General features: G+C 34.2%; 3 protein-coding genes and 1 long non-coding RNA gene across 8 annotated transcripts; 3 read left to right on the forward strand and 1 right to left on the reverse strand.

Annotated features, from left to right (window-relative positions):
- Positions 1–2,081: 2,081 nt before the first annotated feature.
- Positions 2,082–3,110, forward strand: LOC123866188. The gene is made up of 3 exons (XR_006796153.1): positions 2,082–2,186; positions 2,304–2,423; positions 3,098–3,110. It is a non-coding gene; the product is annotated as an uncharacterized LOC123866188 (long non-coding RNA).
- Positions 3,111–3,531: 421 nt separating this feature from the next.
- Positions 3,532–7,526, forward strand: LOC123866182 (dolichyl-phosphate beta-glucosyltransferase). Of its 2 annotated transcripts, XM_045907579.1 has the most exons (7): positions 3,532–3,544; positions 3,629–3,841; positions 3,941–4,115; positions 4,238–4,446; positions 5,501–5,715; positions 6,318–6,455; positions 7,276–7,526. In XM_045907579.1, exons 2-7 carry the CDS (start codon positions 3,764–3,766, stop codon positions 7,469–7,471), a joined length of 1,011 nt encoding a protein of 336 aa, XP_045763535.1. In that variant the 5' UTR covers positions 3,532–3,544; positions 3,629–3,763; the 3' UTR covers positions 7,472–7,526. The 2 variants fall into 2 exon arrangements, with proteins under 2 accessions (XP_045763535.1, XP_045763534.1); XM_045907578.1 differs by lacking the exon at positions 3,532–3,544 and having other exon boundaries at positions 3,564–3,841.
- A 940-nt stretch (positions 7,527–8,466) lies between these two features.
- LOC123866185 (programmed cell death protein 6) lies at positions 8,467–15,880 on the reverse strand. Of its 4 annotated transcripts, XR_006796152.1 has the most exons (7): positions 15,711–15,880; positions 15,376–15,444; positions 14,748–14,854; positions 14,284–14,552; positions 13,236–13,331; positions 9,476–10,964; positions 8,467–9,418 (listed from the first exon to the last, which is right to left on the reverse strand). XR_006796152.1 is itself a non-coding variant. In XM_045907586.1 (6 exons), exons 2-6 carry the CDS (start codon positions 15,429–15,431, stop codon positions 10,953–10,955), a joined length of 540 nt encoding a protein of 179 aa, XP_045763542.1. In that variant the 5' UTR covers positions 15,432–15,452; positions 15,724–15,880; the 3' UTR covers positions 9,389–10,952. The 4 variants fall into 4 exon arrangements, 3 of the variants coding, with proteins under 3 accessions (XP_045763542.1, XP_045763541.1, XP_045763543.1); XM_045907586.1 differs by having other exon boundaries at positions 9,389–10,964; positions 15,376–15,452; positions 15,724–15,880; XM_045907585.1 differs by having other exon boundaries at positions 9,389–10,964.
- Positions 15,881–16,623: 743 nt separating this feature from the next.
- On the forward strand, positions 16,624–18,611 carry LOC123866181. Its single transcript, XM_045907577.1, has 2 exons — positions 16,624–16,791; positions 17,217–18,611. Exons 1-2 carry the CDS (start codon positions 16,707–16,709, stop codon positions 18,521–18,523), a joined length of 1,392 nt encoding a protein of 463 aa, XP_045763533.1. The 5' UTR covers positions 16,624–16,706; the 3' UTR covers positions 18,524–18,611.
- The last annotated feature ends 23 nt before the right edge of the window (positions 18,612–18,634 follow it).

The following is an 18,634-nucleotide window of genomic DNA, read 5'->3' on the forward strand; positions in this document are numbered from 1 at the left end:
GAAGTCACTCGCCATATCTGCTCCACTTTTAAGTCATTTCAGAAACAGACACTGAGTGACATTAATACGGTTAAGTTTTTAGCCTTTGGTTACGGAACCCTAAAAAGACGCGATGCGTCGCTTTCACTATCCGGCAAGCGTCTTTCTTGACTTTCAATCATTGATTTATTAACAAATTCTTGAAAATTAATTTGCATTATTACGAATTAGATACTACAAATTATTTATTATCGTTTTAATTATGGTAGGTACTGTTGTTGATTTACAATAAGTACTTAATTAAATAAGTTTGAAAAATTAAAAAAGAATTATAAATGAGGCATATTTTAACATTTATATGTATGCATTTCTTAATATGTGTTTTGTTAACAAAGAACTATTAATTTGTAAAACTATTTTAAGTTGAAATCTATGATGGGATGATAACATCGCCTGGAAGATTGTACCTAGGTACATACCTATTATTATTTACTTTACTACATCAGACTGAGTTTGTCATTTTTACTACATACCTATTATTACTAAAATAAAACTTTTGTAATTAGTACCCATCTGTTTTATTAGTTTCGATTCCTTTACTGTGTTTCTTTCTTTCCCGAAAGGTTTATTAAAATAATTATTAGTACGTATAGGCTACCTACGTAGCGACTGATTGTCGAGTTTCAAAAAGGTTCTCAGTATTAACTAATCATGGATGTCCGATATTGTGTAATCAAATCAGCAAAGTTCAAAACGCGCGCTAAGGGATCTTGGTATTTTGGAATAAGTTCCTACCCTCAATTTTATAAATCTAAGAATAATTTATTTTTAACATAAACAGGCAACGTTCTTATTTATTATTATTAAAAGATAGGCGTTAAGCCTACAATATCAGGCCCGTGACACCTTTAGTTCTTTCTTAGCCGCAAAGCGCTAGTATCGCGACAAGCTGCAGCCATATTCTTTTTTCTAGTCGATGGCCATATACATAGACTCTGTGGCATACTATTCTCTCGTTAGAGAGTAGTATGTACCTTGCTCTGTGGTATATATACTGGGAAGCAGCGATGTCATATCTACCAACTTTTTGGTAGATCTACCAATTTTCACTTCAATCTACCTATCTACCAACTTAGACCTAAAAACTACCTATTTTTAGGGTTCCGTAGCCAAATGGCAAAAAACGGAACCCTTATGGATTCGTCATGTCTGTCTGTCCGTCCATATGTCACAGCCACTTTTTTCCGAAACTATAAGAACTATACTGTTGAATCTTGGTAAGTAGATATATACTGTGAACCGCATTAAGATTTTTACATAACTAAATATAGAAAAAATACAATAAATTTTGTGGGTTCCCCATACTTAGAACTGAAACTCCAAAATTTTTTTTTCATCAAACCCTGTGGTGTGGGTATCTATGCATAGGTCTTCAAAAATGATATTGAGGTTTCTATTAATATCATTTTTTTCTAAACTGAATAGTTTGCACGAGACACACTTCCAAAGTGGTAAAATGTGTGTGTGTGTGTGTGTCCCCTGTAACTTCTAAAATAAGAGAATGATAAAACTAAAAAAAATTATGACGTAGGTACATTACCATGCAAACTTCCACCGAAAATTGGTTTGAACGAGATCTAGTAAGTAAAATAACTATACCAAGTGGGGTATCATATTATGAAAGGGCTTTATCTGTACATTCTAAAATAGATTTTTATTTATTTTTATGCATAATAGTTTTTGATTTATCGTGCAAATCGTGCGGTTTTTTTAATTAGTTTGACATAATATCACCACTTTATATATATTTGAATTATTTTTAATCTTAAAAAATCTTCTAAATTGAGGTGGTAGATCTACCAATTTTGCATTTTACATTCTACCAACTTCTACCAACATTTGGCACATAATCTACCAATTTTCTAAAATTCGGGTTGGCAACACTGCTGGGAAGCCATATTGTTTATTGTTGTTGTCTCCAAAGGTTAATAAATTATGGGAATTGTGGTGATCCCAATTAATTCCTGTAAATATAGGACTCAGTGCTTTGCCGAAGGCTCAATTGTTGAACTGACACGTATGCCAGAAGCACTTCGATAAACATCAGTTCGACAGTATGGGGTGGTATGGGAACCCGACGTACGCATGGTTATCTCTACTTGTTTACTGAAAAGGAAAATACTTCACGGAATTCCTGAGCTCATTAGGTAAGTTGATTTCATGTTAAAGATGTATTAAGCACTAGGTATTCCCTAACATAGTTTTTACTTTGTGCTTTCATACCATATTTCATGTGAATAAATTGTGTAAAATTCTTTTTTCAGCTGAACATGATTTCAGTGATCACAATTTTATTATGCTTTACAACCAACTTCAGATCAACAGAATTCAACATTCAGAAGATTCAACAGTATCCACTCAAAGTACAATAATAATAATTAGTGGTGAGTTAGTACAAAATTATCTGTCCTGTGTCTAGTAACTATTTTATTTATTCTTTGCTAACATTGCCTTAATTATGGCTAAAGTCTTATATGCAATACAAATATTGATGTTATGGTCTCCACGGAACCACTACTTTAACACTGTACTGATGTCCATACAGTAGATTTTATCCATACTTCCATACTAATATTATAAATGCGAAAGTGTGTCTGTCTGTCTGTCTGCTACCTTTTCAGAGCCCAACAGTTTAACCTATATTGACGAAATTTGGTACAGAGTTAGCCTATATTCTGGGGATCAACATAGGCTACGTTTTATCCCAGAAAATCAAAGAGTTCCCACGGGATTCCATAAAACCCATCATCCTCTTAGCCGATTTGTATGAGATTTGGTACTGAGGTAGCTTGCATCTAGTAATTGACATAGGCAACTTTTTATCCCTAAAAATCAAACACTTCCCACTGGATCTTTAAAAATCCTCCTAGTCCTCTAGTTTTAGTTTAGTTTATAGCTGTATTTTTTAATCAATCGGTTATATTATTATTAGACCAATTTTAATATGTAGGTACCAACTATCACTCGTCTCATTAAGAATCCACGTAGTTTTTCATACATAATTTCTTGTTTATTTAATTTAATTTTTCATTAATAAAATAATATTATTCCTTTACAGCCAATTTGACAACTAAGTGCAGGTATTTTATTAAAAGAATAAAAGAAATGTTTATCAAAGAAAACAAGAAGCAAAGGCTATTTTCAGAAGGATCCTCAAAGATGACTTTTGGTAAATATATAAAGTGTATAGATTAAGAAGCAAGAAATATAAAACTGAATTTGATAAGTTGTTTTATTTTACACCTAAATATATGCAAAAAAAATAAAATTATAAAGGTACCTCGTTTCAACGTTGTCATGGGACATCACTATGCTATCGATATCGACATCGACACAAGGTCGGATTGTGTCCCAACACTTTTTGCGACACTAGCGCTATGCGGCTACAACGGAACTAACCGTTAACTTTTGCACTGTCCTATCTGTCTTTAGACTGTATATAGTGATCTGTGGTCATTAGTCAGTCAGTCACCGGCGGATTCGTGGTCTGTGGTCACCGGCACACGTAAGCTGAAAATAACTTTTTGTTTATATAGAATGGATTTTTAAAATTTCGACGAATTTTAAATATAAATTACATTATTTACAGTAAAATTTATAAAAACCTCTGATATTTTTTTATGGAGTGATTATTAGAATCATTATGAAACTTCTAAAATGCTAACAAAAGGTTATCAAAAACTTAGGTTTTCACTTTAGCACCTTTTTATCAGTTTTAATTGGAATGAAAATGGAAATTTCATTCGTTATATCATCTCTTATTGTTTATGGCAGTGTCGCGGCCGCAGTTTTACTTTTTATCGTAAGTATTTTGAATTTTAAATATAACATTACCTAATGTTTGTTACAGATATTAAAGCTTTTTTTTAATGCTATAAGAACGAATTTTGTGTTATTTCAGATAGCATTATCAATATATTTAACAACAAAACCATTCCCAGTATTGGAGAGGTTTAAAGAAGAAGAAACTTATAATGATCCTGCATCGAAGGCGAGGATTAAATTTCCAAAACTTGAAGATCCACAGAGTGTGCATTTAAGTGTGATTGTGCCAGCGTACAATGAAGAGGAAAGATGTGCGTAGTAACCAATTATATGTTTGCGTATTCACACATTTTATTTTATTATTTACAATATAATAATTTGTAAAATACCTATGTATGAAAATATTGTTTTTAATTTTATTGTATTTCTTTAGTGCCACCGATGTTGGATGAAGCTTTAGATTTTCTGGAAAATAGAATCAAACAGCACTCATCATACAAATATGAGATCATCATAGTGAGTGATGGAAGTAGGGACAATACTGTGAAATTAGCAGAGGGTTATGCAGAGAAGTATGGCAGTGACAAGATTAGATGTTTGGAGTTAGTCAAGAATAGAGGCAAGGGTGGTGCTGTTAGACTGGTATGTTGAATATAGTGAAAACCCTCTATCTCTATAACAACCTTTTTTACAGCAAAAATTCTTAAACTGTCAGTATTACTGTTTTATAGATCCTTAACTCATTTACTATTTTCTGGTTCACATGACTCTTAAAATGTAATCTAGCAATGCTACTTTTTATTATTATCTGTATAATATGTGGTTTGAAAGTAAATCAAGTTTTGTTACAAATGTTTCCCTGTAACTTGCCAGGACTATCCTTTTTTTGTAATAAATATGGTTACATTTATGCATATAATATAAATATGCATATTGCATATGTAATTATTATTGGACAGGAAGAATATTAACTTAGTAAAAACCTATTTCAAATGAACAATTTTAGTTATTAACCCTTTTTTACTGAATATTGTAAGTAAACGTGCAAATATTTATTGGCAGATTTACTAATCAACTTAACTAAACTTAAATTAACTGCACTGAAGTCTTATCACCAGATTTACTGCAGGCACTTCAATGACATTAAATGTTTTAATGGTTTTTTACTATTGCTGATACTATGTGCATGTTATCACTAAGTGCTTATGCCAGAAACACATAATAATACAAAACACTACATCATATAATATTATATAGTGTCCAGAACTTTTTTTAGATGTATTGGGGAAAACATTGTTTTCATATAACGCTTATAGTACACTAGAGGATGCCCGCGACTTCGTCTGCGTGGAATTAGGTTTTCAAGGAACCTGTGGGAACTGTTTGATTTTCCGGGATAAAAAGTTGCATATGTCAATCACATGAATGCAAGCTACCTTGGTACCTTTCATACAAATCGGTCAAGCGGATGGGTTTTTAGGAATTCAGTGGGAACTCCCTGATTTTCCGGGATAAAAAGTAGCCTATCTGCGTCCCCGAGATATAAGCTAACTCTGAACCAAATTTCGTTAGAATCGGTTAAATTCTTGGGCCGTGCAAAGGTAGCAGAAAGACAGACAGACAGACTTTCGCATTTATAATATTAGTATGGATGTGTACTGTGACTGAATTTTTACTAATAAAGAAATGCTTTTAGGGTATTTTGAGCTCTAGAGGGGCCACTATACTCTTTGCAGATGCAGACGGAGCGTCAAAGTTTGAAGACTTGGTTAAACTAGAAGCAACCCTCAAGGAAATCACTAAATATGATCCCATTACCCAACCTCAAGAAACTAGTACCAGTGAGGCAATAGTCATTGGATCTAGGGCACATTTGGAAAAGGAATCTTTAGCTACGAGAAGTATTTTTAGGTAATGTTAAATGTTCTTAGAGGTCTATTGTCTTGAACAAGTGTGTGAAATGTGGATATTATAGTGAATATTGTAGTTTAGGACCCCGTTTATACAGACATAAATAAATTGTGTCTCCAGCCGGGCTAGCATGGACAGTAGATAAAAATTATATCGCCGATTGTATCCACTGATTTCTATGACATCAGTGGATATAATCGGGGAATATAATTTTTATCTGCTGCCCATGCTAGCCGGGCTGTATGGTGTTAGTTACACATAAATAGATGGAGACTTATATATAAATCAAGCCCTGATAAATAATAATATACCCCTAATATAGTATGTCAACTTTAAAAAAATTGTAATTTTGTAGTAGAACACTGCTTATTTTGTCCTCTATACCTACAAGTACTATAAGTTAAGAGCCCACTTAGCTTTTTTAAATTCCGTAGAAATTCTTGAATTTCACATAGTTAAAAGTATTCTATTCCCATCTCCATGGTGCAATATATCTCTGCTAAATTTCGTCAAGATCAGTTTAGCGGTTGAGCCGTGAAAAGGTAAAAGACACTCATTTTTATAATATGGATTTTTAATACAGGATATGTAATTTATTCCAGAAATATATTGATGTACGGCTTCCACTTCCTGGTATGGCTGTTTACCGTGCAAGGCATTAAGGATACCCAGTGCGGGTTCAAGCTATTTACTCGACGCACGGCTGATATGTGCTTCCAGAGCCTGCATGTGAATAGATGGTAAGTATCGTCTTATTGATTATACTATACGTATAAGTATGGCTCTTATAAGAAAGCTCAGGCTGAAATCTATAAAGCGCACTTTGACTTTGCTCTGACTTAAGATTGAGTTAAAACGAGACAGATTTATTTGAGAGATATAGCTCTGTCTCGTTTTAACTCTGTCTTAAGTCTAAGCAAAGGCAAAGCGCGCTCTATAGATCTCACCCTCAGAGTCACTCAGCGGACTATGAGAGCTATGCTAGAGTAAGCAACATAGTGGAATACAACTGAAGTGGTAATGGGCACATAGTGTGAGGCAGTCTTCGTCTGTGTTGGCGTTTGCTGGCGCGCGTGTGGTGCCTTTTTGGAGTGTTTTTTTGTTAAAAGTGTCCGGTTTTTGTGTTTTACTAGTGTTTTTTTTGGTGGGAAGCGCTCTAAAGGGTCACCGGCTCGTGTGTCGGCGAGCGCCGGCACAGACGAAGTCCGTTCTTATATAGTTTCCTCTTGTAAATAACTACAAACTTGACATTGGCTAATGTGTAAAGCCAGATGAGAGAGAAGAAAAAATAGTGTACGGCAGTGGACAGCTATCAGTTGTTGTTGATGATGATGACTTTTGCTTGTTGAGACTTGTCTTTCAATTCCCTAAGATTTCTTCCACTTAAGGAGTTTTCTTGAAATAATAATGCAGTCCTGCAATTCCACATACGACTAAGATGAAGACACCTACTCATAGGCGCATCGCACACCCGTAGAGCGAGATGCAGTGACTTTCTTGATAACAACTCAAGCTATTGTAGGTATACTCTTCAGTCTTCATATTCTTGTTTCTTTTCAGGGCATTCGACGTAGAACTATTGTACATAGCACAAAAACTGAACATTCCAATTGCTGAAATTCCAATCAGATGGACTGAAATAGAGGGCTCCAAGGTGACTCCAATCATATCCTGGATTCAAATGGGCTGTGACTTGGGCCTCATATGGCTAAGATACAAAATTGGTGCTTGGAAAATAAAATATAAGAGAACTTAATTTTTACCTTTGTTTATAGTCTTATAAAAGAATAATATATTATTGAATAACTAAATATTGTGTTTTATTCTTTACCTTACCTGCTGTACCTATCCACAGAGCAATGATGGATTGATATAACATTTCCAGACTAAAACGAAATGAAACTATTCAAACCACATCAAAATCGGTACAACCAAACAAAATAATTAATACATTCTAAAAATATATTTAAAGACTTGATTTTGGAACCCTCGTACATTTGGTTTCATGTCTTACGTAAAACCTGCCTAAAAAGAAGTCTAGACGAAAGTGGAAATGTTTGCACATTACTACTTTAGATACTTAAAAAGGTGTGATAGCCTAGTGGTTAAGACGTCCGCCTCCTGATCGGAGGTTGGGGGTTCGATCCTGGGCTAACTTTTCGGAACTATGTGCGTTTCAAACAATTAAATATCACTAACGTGTTCGATGTTTTCCATCAGGAAAACATCGAAAGGAAACCTGCATGCCTGAGAATTCTCCATAATGTTCTTAAAAGTGTGTGAAGTCTGCCAATCCGCACTTGGCCACCGTGACGGCTAAGCCTAAAACCATTTGGAGCGGAGACCTAGGTTCAGTAGTGGGCCGGCGATCGATTGATCATGAATGAATGATAATGGTAACAAATTACAAACCATGTCTCTAAATAGAATCATGGACTTCGTCTGTGGTGGCGTTTGCTGGCGCGCGTGTTGTGACCTTTTGAAGGGTTTTTTTGTTAGAAGTGGCCGGTTTTTGTGTTCTGCTGGTGTTTATTGGTGGTGGAACTGACTGGGAAGCGCTCTAAAGGGGGCGCCGCGTGTATTTCGGCGGGCGCCGGCACAGACGAAGTCCATACTTAAACATATAGCTTCCCTAACTTGTTGACTACAAACTTGAGATTGGCTAATCAGTGTAAAGCCAGACAAGAGAAAAAAAAAATTAGAATCATGCTTTCTGAGGGTACTCTGAATGGAGAAATAAAAAGACATTAATTTATTCTTTTACATATTTAATAATAAAGACAATGAATAGAAAATAATGAAACAATACATCAGACTCCCATTCTTTCCACACAGAAACAACAATTAGCTTTTGGCATGAAGTAGATACAAAATATTTTCAAGTAGGTATAGCATTTTAAGCCTTACATTTAATTTGTGATAAATCATTTTTAAGAACAGTCCTAAAAGGTCAATTTTCTTTGAGCTCAAATTAATTTGAGCAACCGATTTAATTAATATTATAAACATTTTTTTGTTTTTGTAATTAGGTATCTAATAAATTTTAATAAACAGAATCTTCTTAAATCGCTTTTGGTACATTGACAATTAGACTGAATAATATAATAATTTATATCTTATCTAATAATAATTAATCATTTATAAGTCACAAATTACAATCATCATATAAGTATTTGGCAAAATTTGACCATAATAATTTTTATTTATTAAAAATGTATAAAGCTACATTTTAAAAGTGTATAAGTATGGTCTTTTAATGAAGAAAAAATAGTACCTACAAATCTGTACCAATTACCATGCAAACAAAAATAAAATAAATTCTATAAAAATGACACTGCGAATTAGGGATGATTTTGTAGTTATTCAATGTAATCTGTCAAAACTGTGTGAAACATTACCTTTCTCTTCCAACTTAGTGTTAACTGTTAAGCTTATACTAAGAGTTATTCAACAGGTGGGATTAGAACCAGCTTTTTATTAAGAGTAGATCAACTGGTGGCATTAGAACCAGCTTTCTACTAAGAGTAGTTCAACAGGTGGGATTAGAACTAACTTTTTGAGTAGTTCAACAGGTGGGGTTAGAACTAGCTTTTTGTGTTGTTCAACAGGTGGAATAAGAACCAGCTTTTTATTAAGAGTAGATCAACTGGTGGCATTAGAACCAGCTTTCTACTAAGAGTAGTTCAACAGGTGGGATTAGAATCTGTTTTTTGAGTAGTTTGAACTACTCAAAACACCTGTTGACAGGTGGGATAAGAACTAGCTTTTTATTAAGAGTAGTTCAACAAGTGGGATTACAGTTTTATATTTTGGGCTATTTAGGACAACCAATTAGAATGATTATGAGAATCACAATGTTTTATTCAAATTGTATGCCATACACATGGAATTACTAAACTCTGGATCTGGGAATTATACTTTAGTAATTTTTATTTGGAACTAGGAAGTAATCTCCGAAACTACTCATTTGAAAATTCTTTCACCATTTGAAAGGTACATTATTGATTATTCTAGTTGTTGCACATATATTATGCACACATTAATTCCCCCGGACGAAGCCGGGTGGCTCAGCTAGTCGTTAAAATTTTTGACAGCTCATTTTCAAGTATAACATAAAATCAATCCCCCTTCTATTTCAATATGTACAATGATGAAGAGCGAAGTTCAATATACATAACAAGTAATAAATGCAAGATAAAAAAAGAATAGGTACAATTACTTATGTTAACTACTTCCATGTATGTATTTTGAAATATGTGGCAATTGGGTCTAGTTCAGACTATTTTTAAAAATCGTTTAATTATAAAAACTTGCTAAACAACCAATAAGTAATGACATAGATATTATTTACAGTTAATTAAATTTTAAAATTACTCTGAAGTAATACAAAGAAATGCAAGATTTGACCAAAATCACTGGAAATGGCATCAAAAACACCATCTATAATAGAGCAAAACTAGAACCCAATGTAGATTTATAGCCAAAATTAATAACTAATCAATCCTATTTGTAGATCTTTACTTAACAACGTTATTATTTGTCACAAAATTGTATGGTCTTTTTGACAAATAACAATGTTGCTAAGTAACTTATCAACAGTTTACAGATAGATTGATTATTAATTTCGGTTGTTAGAATCGTCGTTTTTCAATCTTTTCAGTCGCGAGCCTTATATCTTATAAGCAGAGAATGGATAGGTAGTGCTAATTCGCAATATTTCATGAAGATATCATAATGTTTACATGCCATTAAGTAGTTATATTCTGGTATTACAATTGCACATAGGCGGTGCGCTGGTGAAAAGCTTAATAAAGATGTCTTATATCAGTGCGTATTTTTTGATTTTAAGTAATCTTTATTATTTTACCTATGCCTTGGCTTGTTTTTGACAAAATAAATACACAATAAAGCAAATATTGGTTTGAAAGATAAATAGGTATGTTTTGTTTTGTTTTTTCTTTGTTGTTGTTATTATTATATACGGGACCATAATCCCGCAATCCCGCTGTCTAATCTATACTAATAAAAATGTGGTTCACTCCAAATTGCACTACCTATTCAGATCACTCCTTATAATTTCATTTTATAACTTTAATTTTTTTTATCATGTTTCCACGTAGAATTTTATACATCGACTACTGAGCAACTCCCAGATCGAAATACGACATATAAATAGATTTATTGATGTATAATTGGTGTTAAGAGGGCAAACCTTTACGATGCTTGCAGACCGATGTTTACGGCCAACACTGGACGGAAGAGAGAAATTCGCGGTTAGACACAACATTAAACCTTTACCAGTTACCTATACCTGCTTATTAGTTATTACCTATTGATCTGCTTAAAATCTATATATTAAAATATAATACATGTAAGTATAATCCGTATATTTGTATATGTATGTGCGTTTTGAATATAGAAAAAAATATGTCAACGAATGTTAAAAAAATATATTTGCAATTGTTTCGCATTCGTATGTACATTTTATATGACTAAATAAATTGTATCAGTGCGCGTATAAATAAGACAGATCCTTTATAAGGCGATGAGAAATCTAGCATCTTAGATCTGCTATTTTATATGACAGATCTCAATAAAGATCAGTTGGCCTAACAAGAACCAAATACTTCCCAAAAGCGCAAGCAACATCAAATATATTCAATTGTATTGTAAATCCGCAACACGTATTGGAAACATCAAGACCACATTATCCAACCCCATATTAGCATAGGAAGTTTATCAAATCATAAGGGTGCTTGTCCAATCGAGCAATTTAGAGCATTAATTTTTTTTAATTGACTGCAAGCCTTATTTATTTAATAAAAAAATGAATACCTGGATTACTAACTCATACTACTTACTTGAAGCAAAACTTACTTATCGCTATCCCACTTCAACTGCCGAGCGAGAGCGAGAGATCGGACTCGAAACGGGTCCGATCTCTCGCTCTAATTTGTTAGTCGAAATGAGGATGCAATAAATAGGTATTTTTTTGAAGTATTAGAAGTAAGCTCTCCATAGGAACATAGGAAAAGCAGACTATTGTATTTAAGTCCAATTTTTTTTTATCATATTGTTATTATTACTCCCACTTCATGAGTTTTACTCGTAAGTAGAAGTATCAAATAAGATGCGATAATATTTTTGCACCATCTTTCATACAATAATCTGATTGGTCTGCTGAATACAATATGTTCTCTCCGTTTAATTGGACGGCACCCTTTTTTGACATTTAGTGGTTCTCGCGTAAGAGTCGCGACCTGTCATCTTACATATAAATTTTAAAACTGTCATGTTGACGGCGGCGAGCGCTTGTCAACATAACGGAGGGGGGCTAGCACCGAATTATGACTATCCAATACTGATATGGGTCCAGATAATGTGGAAACATCCTTATCATAACACTAACGGCCGTATGCACAAACTTTACTATGAGGTCTCACAGTAAGCTGGAACGCATAGTGTAGGTTCCACCAATCAGATCATTGTAAATTGACGTGACACAGACATCTGATTGGTGGAACGGACACTGTGCGTTCGAGCGCACTATGAGACCTCATAGTAATGTTTGTGAATACGGGTGTAACAATGGTGGAATACTGAAATAGCTTTTTAAATTTTAACAGGCAGTTTTTGACATTCATTCACTGTATAAACAAAATGTCAAAAATGTATCAAATAATATGTAAAAGCTCTCTTAACTTTTAAAATGCTTGTCCAGTATTCAGGGTTAGTAGGTACATTAAACATTTTACATCTAACATATATGTATGAAGCGAAAACTGTCTTTTATAAACTAATCTCAACTCGATGACAATAAAGACACAATAGAAAAACAAATTAGAACAAAATATCTAATCTTGGTACTTGGTACCTACTGTACTCATGGAAATACATAATAGGAAATTGGAATGTAATTTTGTTTTGTGATTTTGCCAAATTGTTATATAGGTACTTTGTTAGACTTATTATGTTTAATTTTTTTTTAAGTTTTTTAGGGTTCCGTACCTCTAAAGGAAAACGGAACCCTTATAGGATCACTGTGTTGTCAAGTAAGCACATATAAAGGGATAAAATATATTCCTTTTCCTTGACTTGTGCTCAGTGGCGTGCAGCTCATAGAGGTATAAAAGTACTGCCTACCCTAGTTGTAATAAATCAACACTTATTTTCCAGTATGACCTGCCAGAAAATAAGTTCATACCTGAATGCCTACCCTGGCTTTAAACCTTGTGCACGCCACTGCTTGTGCTATATATTTATTTTCATACAAACCGCATAATCCTTTGGAAGACATAATATTTCTCAAGTAGGTACCCCAGGGGCGCACTAAGGTAGAATTTTGAGAAATTCCAACCAGACTTATAAAAAAAAACCACAAATCGACGTACTTAAGTGACGCGGAAATGAAGTATATAAACCTTTTAATGACAGTACCAAAATTAGATTTCTCGTAACATGAATCAAATGCTCAACATTAATATCACTATCCTCAAATCCCCATTAGCATATATTTATACCTTTAATCCAAACACCATTTTGAGGAATTGCTCGTAGTGTATCGTTATGACTCCATCTTGGTCTGTGTCATACTGGCGGAATGACGATGTTAAGGTCTGCAAAGCAACAAACATTATTATGAGACCTTTTATACTATGAGAACAAATTATTGAATCTATAGTATACTAATATTATAAGTGCGAAAGTGTCTGTCTGTTAATCTTTCCGTCCCAACCGTTTAAACGATTTTCACGAAATTTGGTACCAGGGCAAAGTCGCGGGCATCATCTTTTTGAAATAGAGCTAGCTTGCATCCCAGGGACAGGCATAGGCTACTTTATATCCCGAAAAAACAGAGTTCCCACGGGAATTTTCAAAAACCTAAATCCACATGGACGAAGTCGCGAGCATCATCTAGTTAAATATAAGAACAGCTTTTTGGACAAAATCATGTTCCACAAATCTGCCAAAACAAACACAGTCAAGGCCATCAAGTTATAGGCCTCAAAAAATTCTTGTTTGGAATGGCTAATTTAGAAGTACATAATATGTATATGTATAATATAATTATATAGGGTAAATATCGGATACATAATATCATTACCACGATTTGTATTTTGTACGGTAATTTGAAAATCGGTCAAGTGCGAGTCGGACTCGCTCACGAAGGGTTCCGTACCATTGTACAAGAAATAACACTTTATATTTTTTCCATGACGGTAATTTTGAAGTCCTTAATATTTGTAGTAACAAATATTAACTATAGTAGCAATAGAAATACACATTCTGTGAAAATTTCAGCTATCTATTACGGTTCACAAAATACAAGCCACTGACAGACAGAAGGACGGATGGACAGTGGGTCTTAGTAATAGTCCCGTTGACATCCTTCAGGTACAGAACCCTATTCATTGTATGTGGTACACATTTGCTATATTACTTTATTAAAATCTGAAATAAGGCTAAAATGATTAGTATATTATAGAGATTGATGACAAAAAAAAAGATTACAAAATAAATTAATAGCTAGTAAAAATTTAATTTGTTCAAATTATTCTTGATACTTACATATAAAGTGACACAACATTGGATGAAGTCATCAAATAGAATTGTTCCTCTGCCAAATCTATCAAACTTCTGAACCATCATGTTAACCACATCATCTGACAATCTGTACCCAAAGGCTGTGAGAGCATTCTTTAATTCCACTTTGTCTATGTTCCCAGAATTGTCACGGTCAAAAGATCTAAAGCAGTTTTGCCAGTCGCTCACATATTTCCACAGTGCACCAAAGTCTTCAAATGATATGACACCTCTGTTTTGCTTGTCAAACATTCCTGCAAAAACATTATTGTATAAAATCTAGAGACCAACACATACCTAAACAGTGGAGTGAAGTTGTTTCATTTGTAGTGTTCTGTACATCAATAGGAAAATAGGAATAGGAGCACTTTGTTGTCTGTGTCTGTCTGTATTTTTGATAGAATCAGTTTGTTTTCAATGTGCATGTACAACATATAAATAATTCTCACCAATCATTAGTCTAACAGTTTCAGGGTTGAAAGGATTCCATGTGCCATTAGACAGCGCCACCTGCAGCTCATCTGAAGATATGTAGCCACTTCTGTCTTTGTCCACTCTGCAAAATATTGTTTTATGTAAATAGCTAGCAAACATTTCTTCTTTCTTCTTGGGGCTTTGCAGGTCCTCGTATTTCCTGTATCACTTCGGCTTCCTCCCATCCATTGTTATCGCCAACAATTCTTTGTTCGTGTTTGTTTAGGAAAATACATACTGAATAGCTCATAACTTTGAGCTATTTGTATCTGTTTTCTAGGAGCAGACTGAATACCACAAAATGAGTGGTTAAAACCCCACCGTTGCACTATTGACATACCCACTCCTAATACGCTTTACACTTAGTCAGAGGGAAAAGGGGAATATTAGACAAAACATTTACAGTTAATTCAGGTGTAATCATAAGCTCATAACTTGAGTTTTTTGATACACCATACTTATAGCATAAAAAAAGGAACCAACTGTTAAAATTTCAAGTTTCTAACCCTAGCGGTTTAAGGTTTGTGCACTTGATGGATCAATCAGTTAGTACTCAGTCAGGACAAGTATAAACATACATAAGTATACAGATTATATAGATACCTCCTGAATATATCCCATAAAAATTCACGACTCGGCATTGGCGATTGGAAAGCCATGTTCTACTTTAATCTGAAAGAGAGTAAACATAAAATCAGAGGTTTGATAGATGACTCATTGATAGAAATTATAATAATATGGTGAAATTATACAAACATTAACTAACTAATAACTTTTGTAAATAGAAATTTAAGACAGCATTATCTTGATCATTTTCCTTTCCAATTTGATTGAGAATTGAGATATCTTGACATTACCTACATAATATCAAAAAATATGAAAGTGCGGTCAGTCTAATCAGTGGGCTATTGACTTATAATAATTATCGTTGAACTTACGTGAAATTTCACACTTAGTAAATCTGCAAAATGCTTGAAGACGCAACACTGGAAATTAAATATCCGAAGATATCTACCTAGCTTAGCTTTATTAAAACTAGATAGTAGATACACGAATTTTAGTTTTTACAGAAAATTACAAGAAATAAACGTCACGACTCTAAGGTCAGTAAAAATTGACATTGGCACAGACTAATAACATGACATTGGTCATTGACACAAATTTTTTTCAACTGGCTTTACGGCTCTGGATTCTGATTCTTTTGAGCCTACTACGTAACGTAGGTAATATAGATTATGTACGTATTGTAACTACGTATCATACGTAGCTACGATACGTATAATAATCACACTAATATTATAAAGGCGAAAGTTTGTATGTGTGTGTGTGTGTGTGTGTATGTTTGTTACTCCTTCACGCAAAAACTACTGGACGGATTTGGCTGAAATTTGGAATGAAGATAGATAATATCCTGGATTAGCACATAGGCTACTTTTTATTCCGGAAAATCAACGAGTTCCCACGGGATTTCGAAAAACCTAAATCCACGCGGGCGAAGTCGCGGGCATCGGCTAGTCATGACATAATCGTACGTAAATACATACGTACGTTTTTATTTTCTTACAGCCCTGGATATCAGTGCTTTAAGGCTTGTACGTAAACCAGTTTCAAATAATAAAGAAAAACCACTTTTACAAGATGCTCCAAAGACCATTGATTTGTACACGAACAACTAATTATTTTATTTTCTGATGCGAACAGTCTATGGTCTTAACAAAAATAAGGAATTCTATGCAGCACGCGATACGCGGAAATTGAATTGAATTAGATTACTTTAATATAATAATATGTATTTTTTCACTGCTTTCTTTTTATTTTATTAGATATCAATCATTGTTCCACAACATTATTTTTATTCGGTGAACAAAAGATAACATTATAATGGAGCGCTGTGTATTACCATTTGAAAAAAACATTTCTGATTTGATTTTAAAATGGCGGATGTCTCAAGTGAAGACCGAAAAGTAAAGTTAACTAAAAATGGCAAAATTGTGAAAAGGCGTACACGAAACCCAGAAGGTGAATTTGCGATTTATTACTTATTGATTTCGGACACTATCAAATAGTATGAATCAATAGCCATCCTTCTATTCCCAGTAATAAATGTCTAAACCTTTAAGATGATTTTGACTCTTACTACTTTTTGATACGCAAGCCAAATTATCAACAGCTTACGGATTGTTTTGAACGTTCTGGTTTTAAGAATTTAATTTTTCTTTTACCTACATATTAAAACTTCGCATACTTGCGTAGGTAAAATAACTAATACGTTATAATATACATAGTCCTTACATGTCTACCTAGGTATTAATTAAAGTTATAGCAAGTATATAAATAAGTATGTTATAAATATAAAGAATAATAAAGATCTAAATCTGTAAATAATCTAAACTTTATCACCTAACTAAAGTTTTTGTTTAAACTCCTTTAAATTTTATTTCTAGAATGGCACAAACAAAAGCAAAAACGACTCCGAATAGCTGGACTGGAATATATCAACGCAAACGGGAAAGTTGTTCCTCCAAAACAACCGGGACCTGATTGCAACTGCCGCCGACAATGTTTCAAAAAAGTCCCTCTAGATGTGCGAATGAAAACATTTCAAGGCTTCTATTCCATGAAAACGCACGACGAGCAGAATGCCTATTTATTTGGACTCATGAGACAAGTAGACGTCAAGCGAAAAAGGGTTAAATCTAGCAGCCGTCGAACTTGCACCTTCGAATATTTCGTAAGAGTCAAAGGGCGAGAGACCCAAGTGTGCCAGACTGCCTTCAAAAATATTCATGCAATAACAGAGAGAAAAGTAAGAGTATTGTGCAAAAAGATGGATGATGGAGTAATGTTTCCAAGTGATAATAGAGGGAAAAACAGTCATAGAAGATCTGGGGAAGTGCGACTCCCAAATGGTGTGATCGATCAAATCAAGAACCATATCTACTCCATTGTTCACACTCATAGACTGAAGGATTTTATTCGGCTGGACAAAATTGCTGGGCTAGAAATAAATATTTCCAAAATGTGGAAGGATTACATAAAGACTTACGACCCAGACAACATAACAGCTACTATGCCTAAATCCAAACGCAGTACAGATATAGCTTTACAAACTGAACCAACTCAGCAAATACAGAATCCACCCCCACAAGAAACCTTCGCTCCCATTGCATACCCAGGCAGTGGACACCTCGTAAACATAGCAGAGAACTACTTTGAGAACCAGTATCAAACGGCACTGGCCACTACTAATTCTACAAATTTTTATCCAACACAAAACGGGCCTCAAGGTATGGGTATCATCCTACAGTCCACTGTGACTAGAACTACCCAACCAACAGCTTTCATATTGTTGCAGACAAAGTCTGAACCTCAACACACTGATAACAATACACTGGCTATCGCCAATGCCCCTTACAATCACAGCCCTGAGCTCGAAGATGATACAAGCGAGAAAGATGTCAAAAAAGTAAAGAAGGAAAGAAAAAAGGGCCCACTTGTCAAACAATGGAGATACACCAACATATTTCACGATGAGATCAACGGTGCTGCTCTAGCTGCAATCAAAACGAGGCTTGGAATGTACTATGCAGAAAGTGATGCTGCAAGAAAGAAGGCCAAGCAGGCTCGGCCCCAAGAAACTGTACAGATACAAGCCCCCGCTGAGCCTCCACAAATACGAACAGAACTCACAACTATTAGACCTCCACACCAGCCTATCAGGCCTACACATACTGTAACAATTTATACATAGTATTCTAACTTATTTAAGGATTTGTTAATGACTGATCTGCTAATATTTAATAATTCCCTGAATCACATTAGAAGTAAGATTTGATGAACAATTTATGTTATCATTATTTTA

Source organism: Maniola jurtina, chromosome 6 (assembly GCF_905333055.1).
Source record: "Maniola jurtina chromosome 6, ilManJurt1.1, whole genome shotgun sequence".
Taxonomy (NCBI): Eukaryota; Metazoa; Arthropoda; class Insecta; order Lepidoptera; family Nymphalidae; genus Maniola; species Maniola jurtina.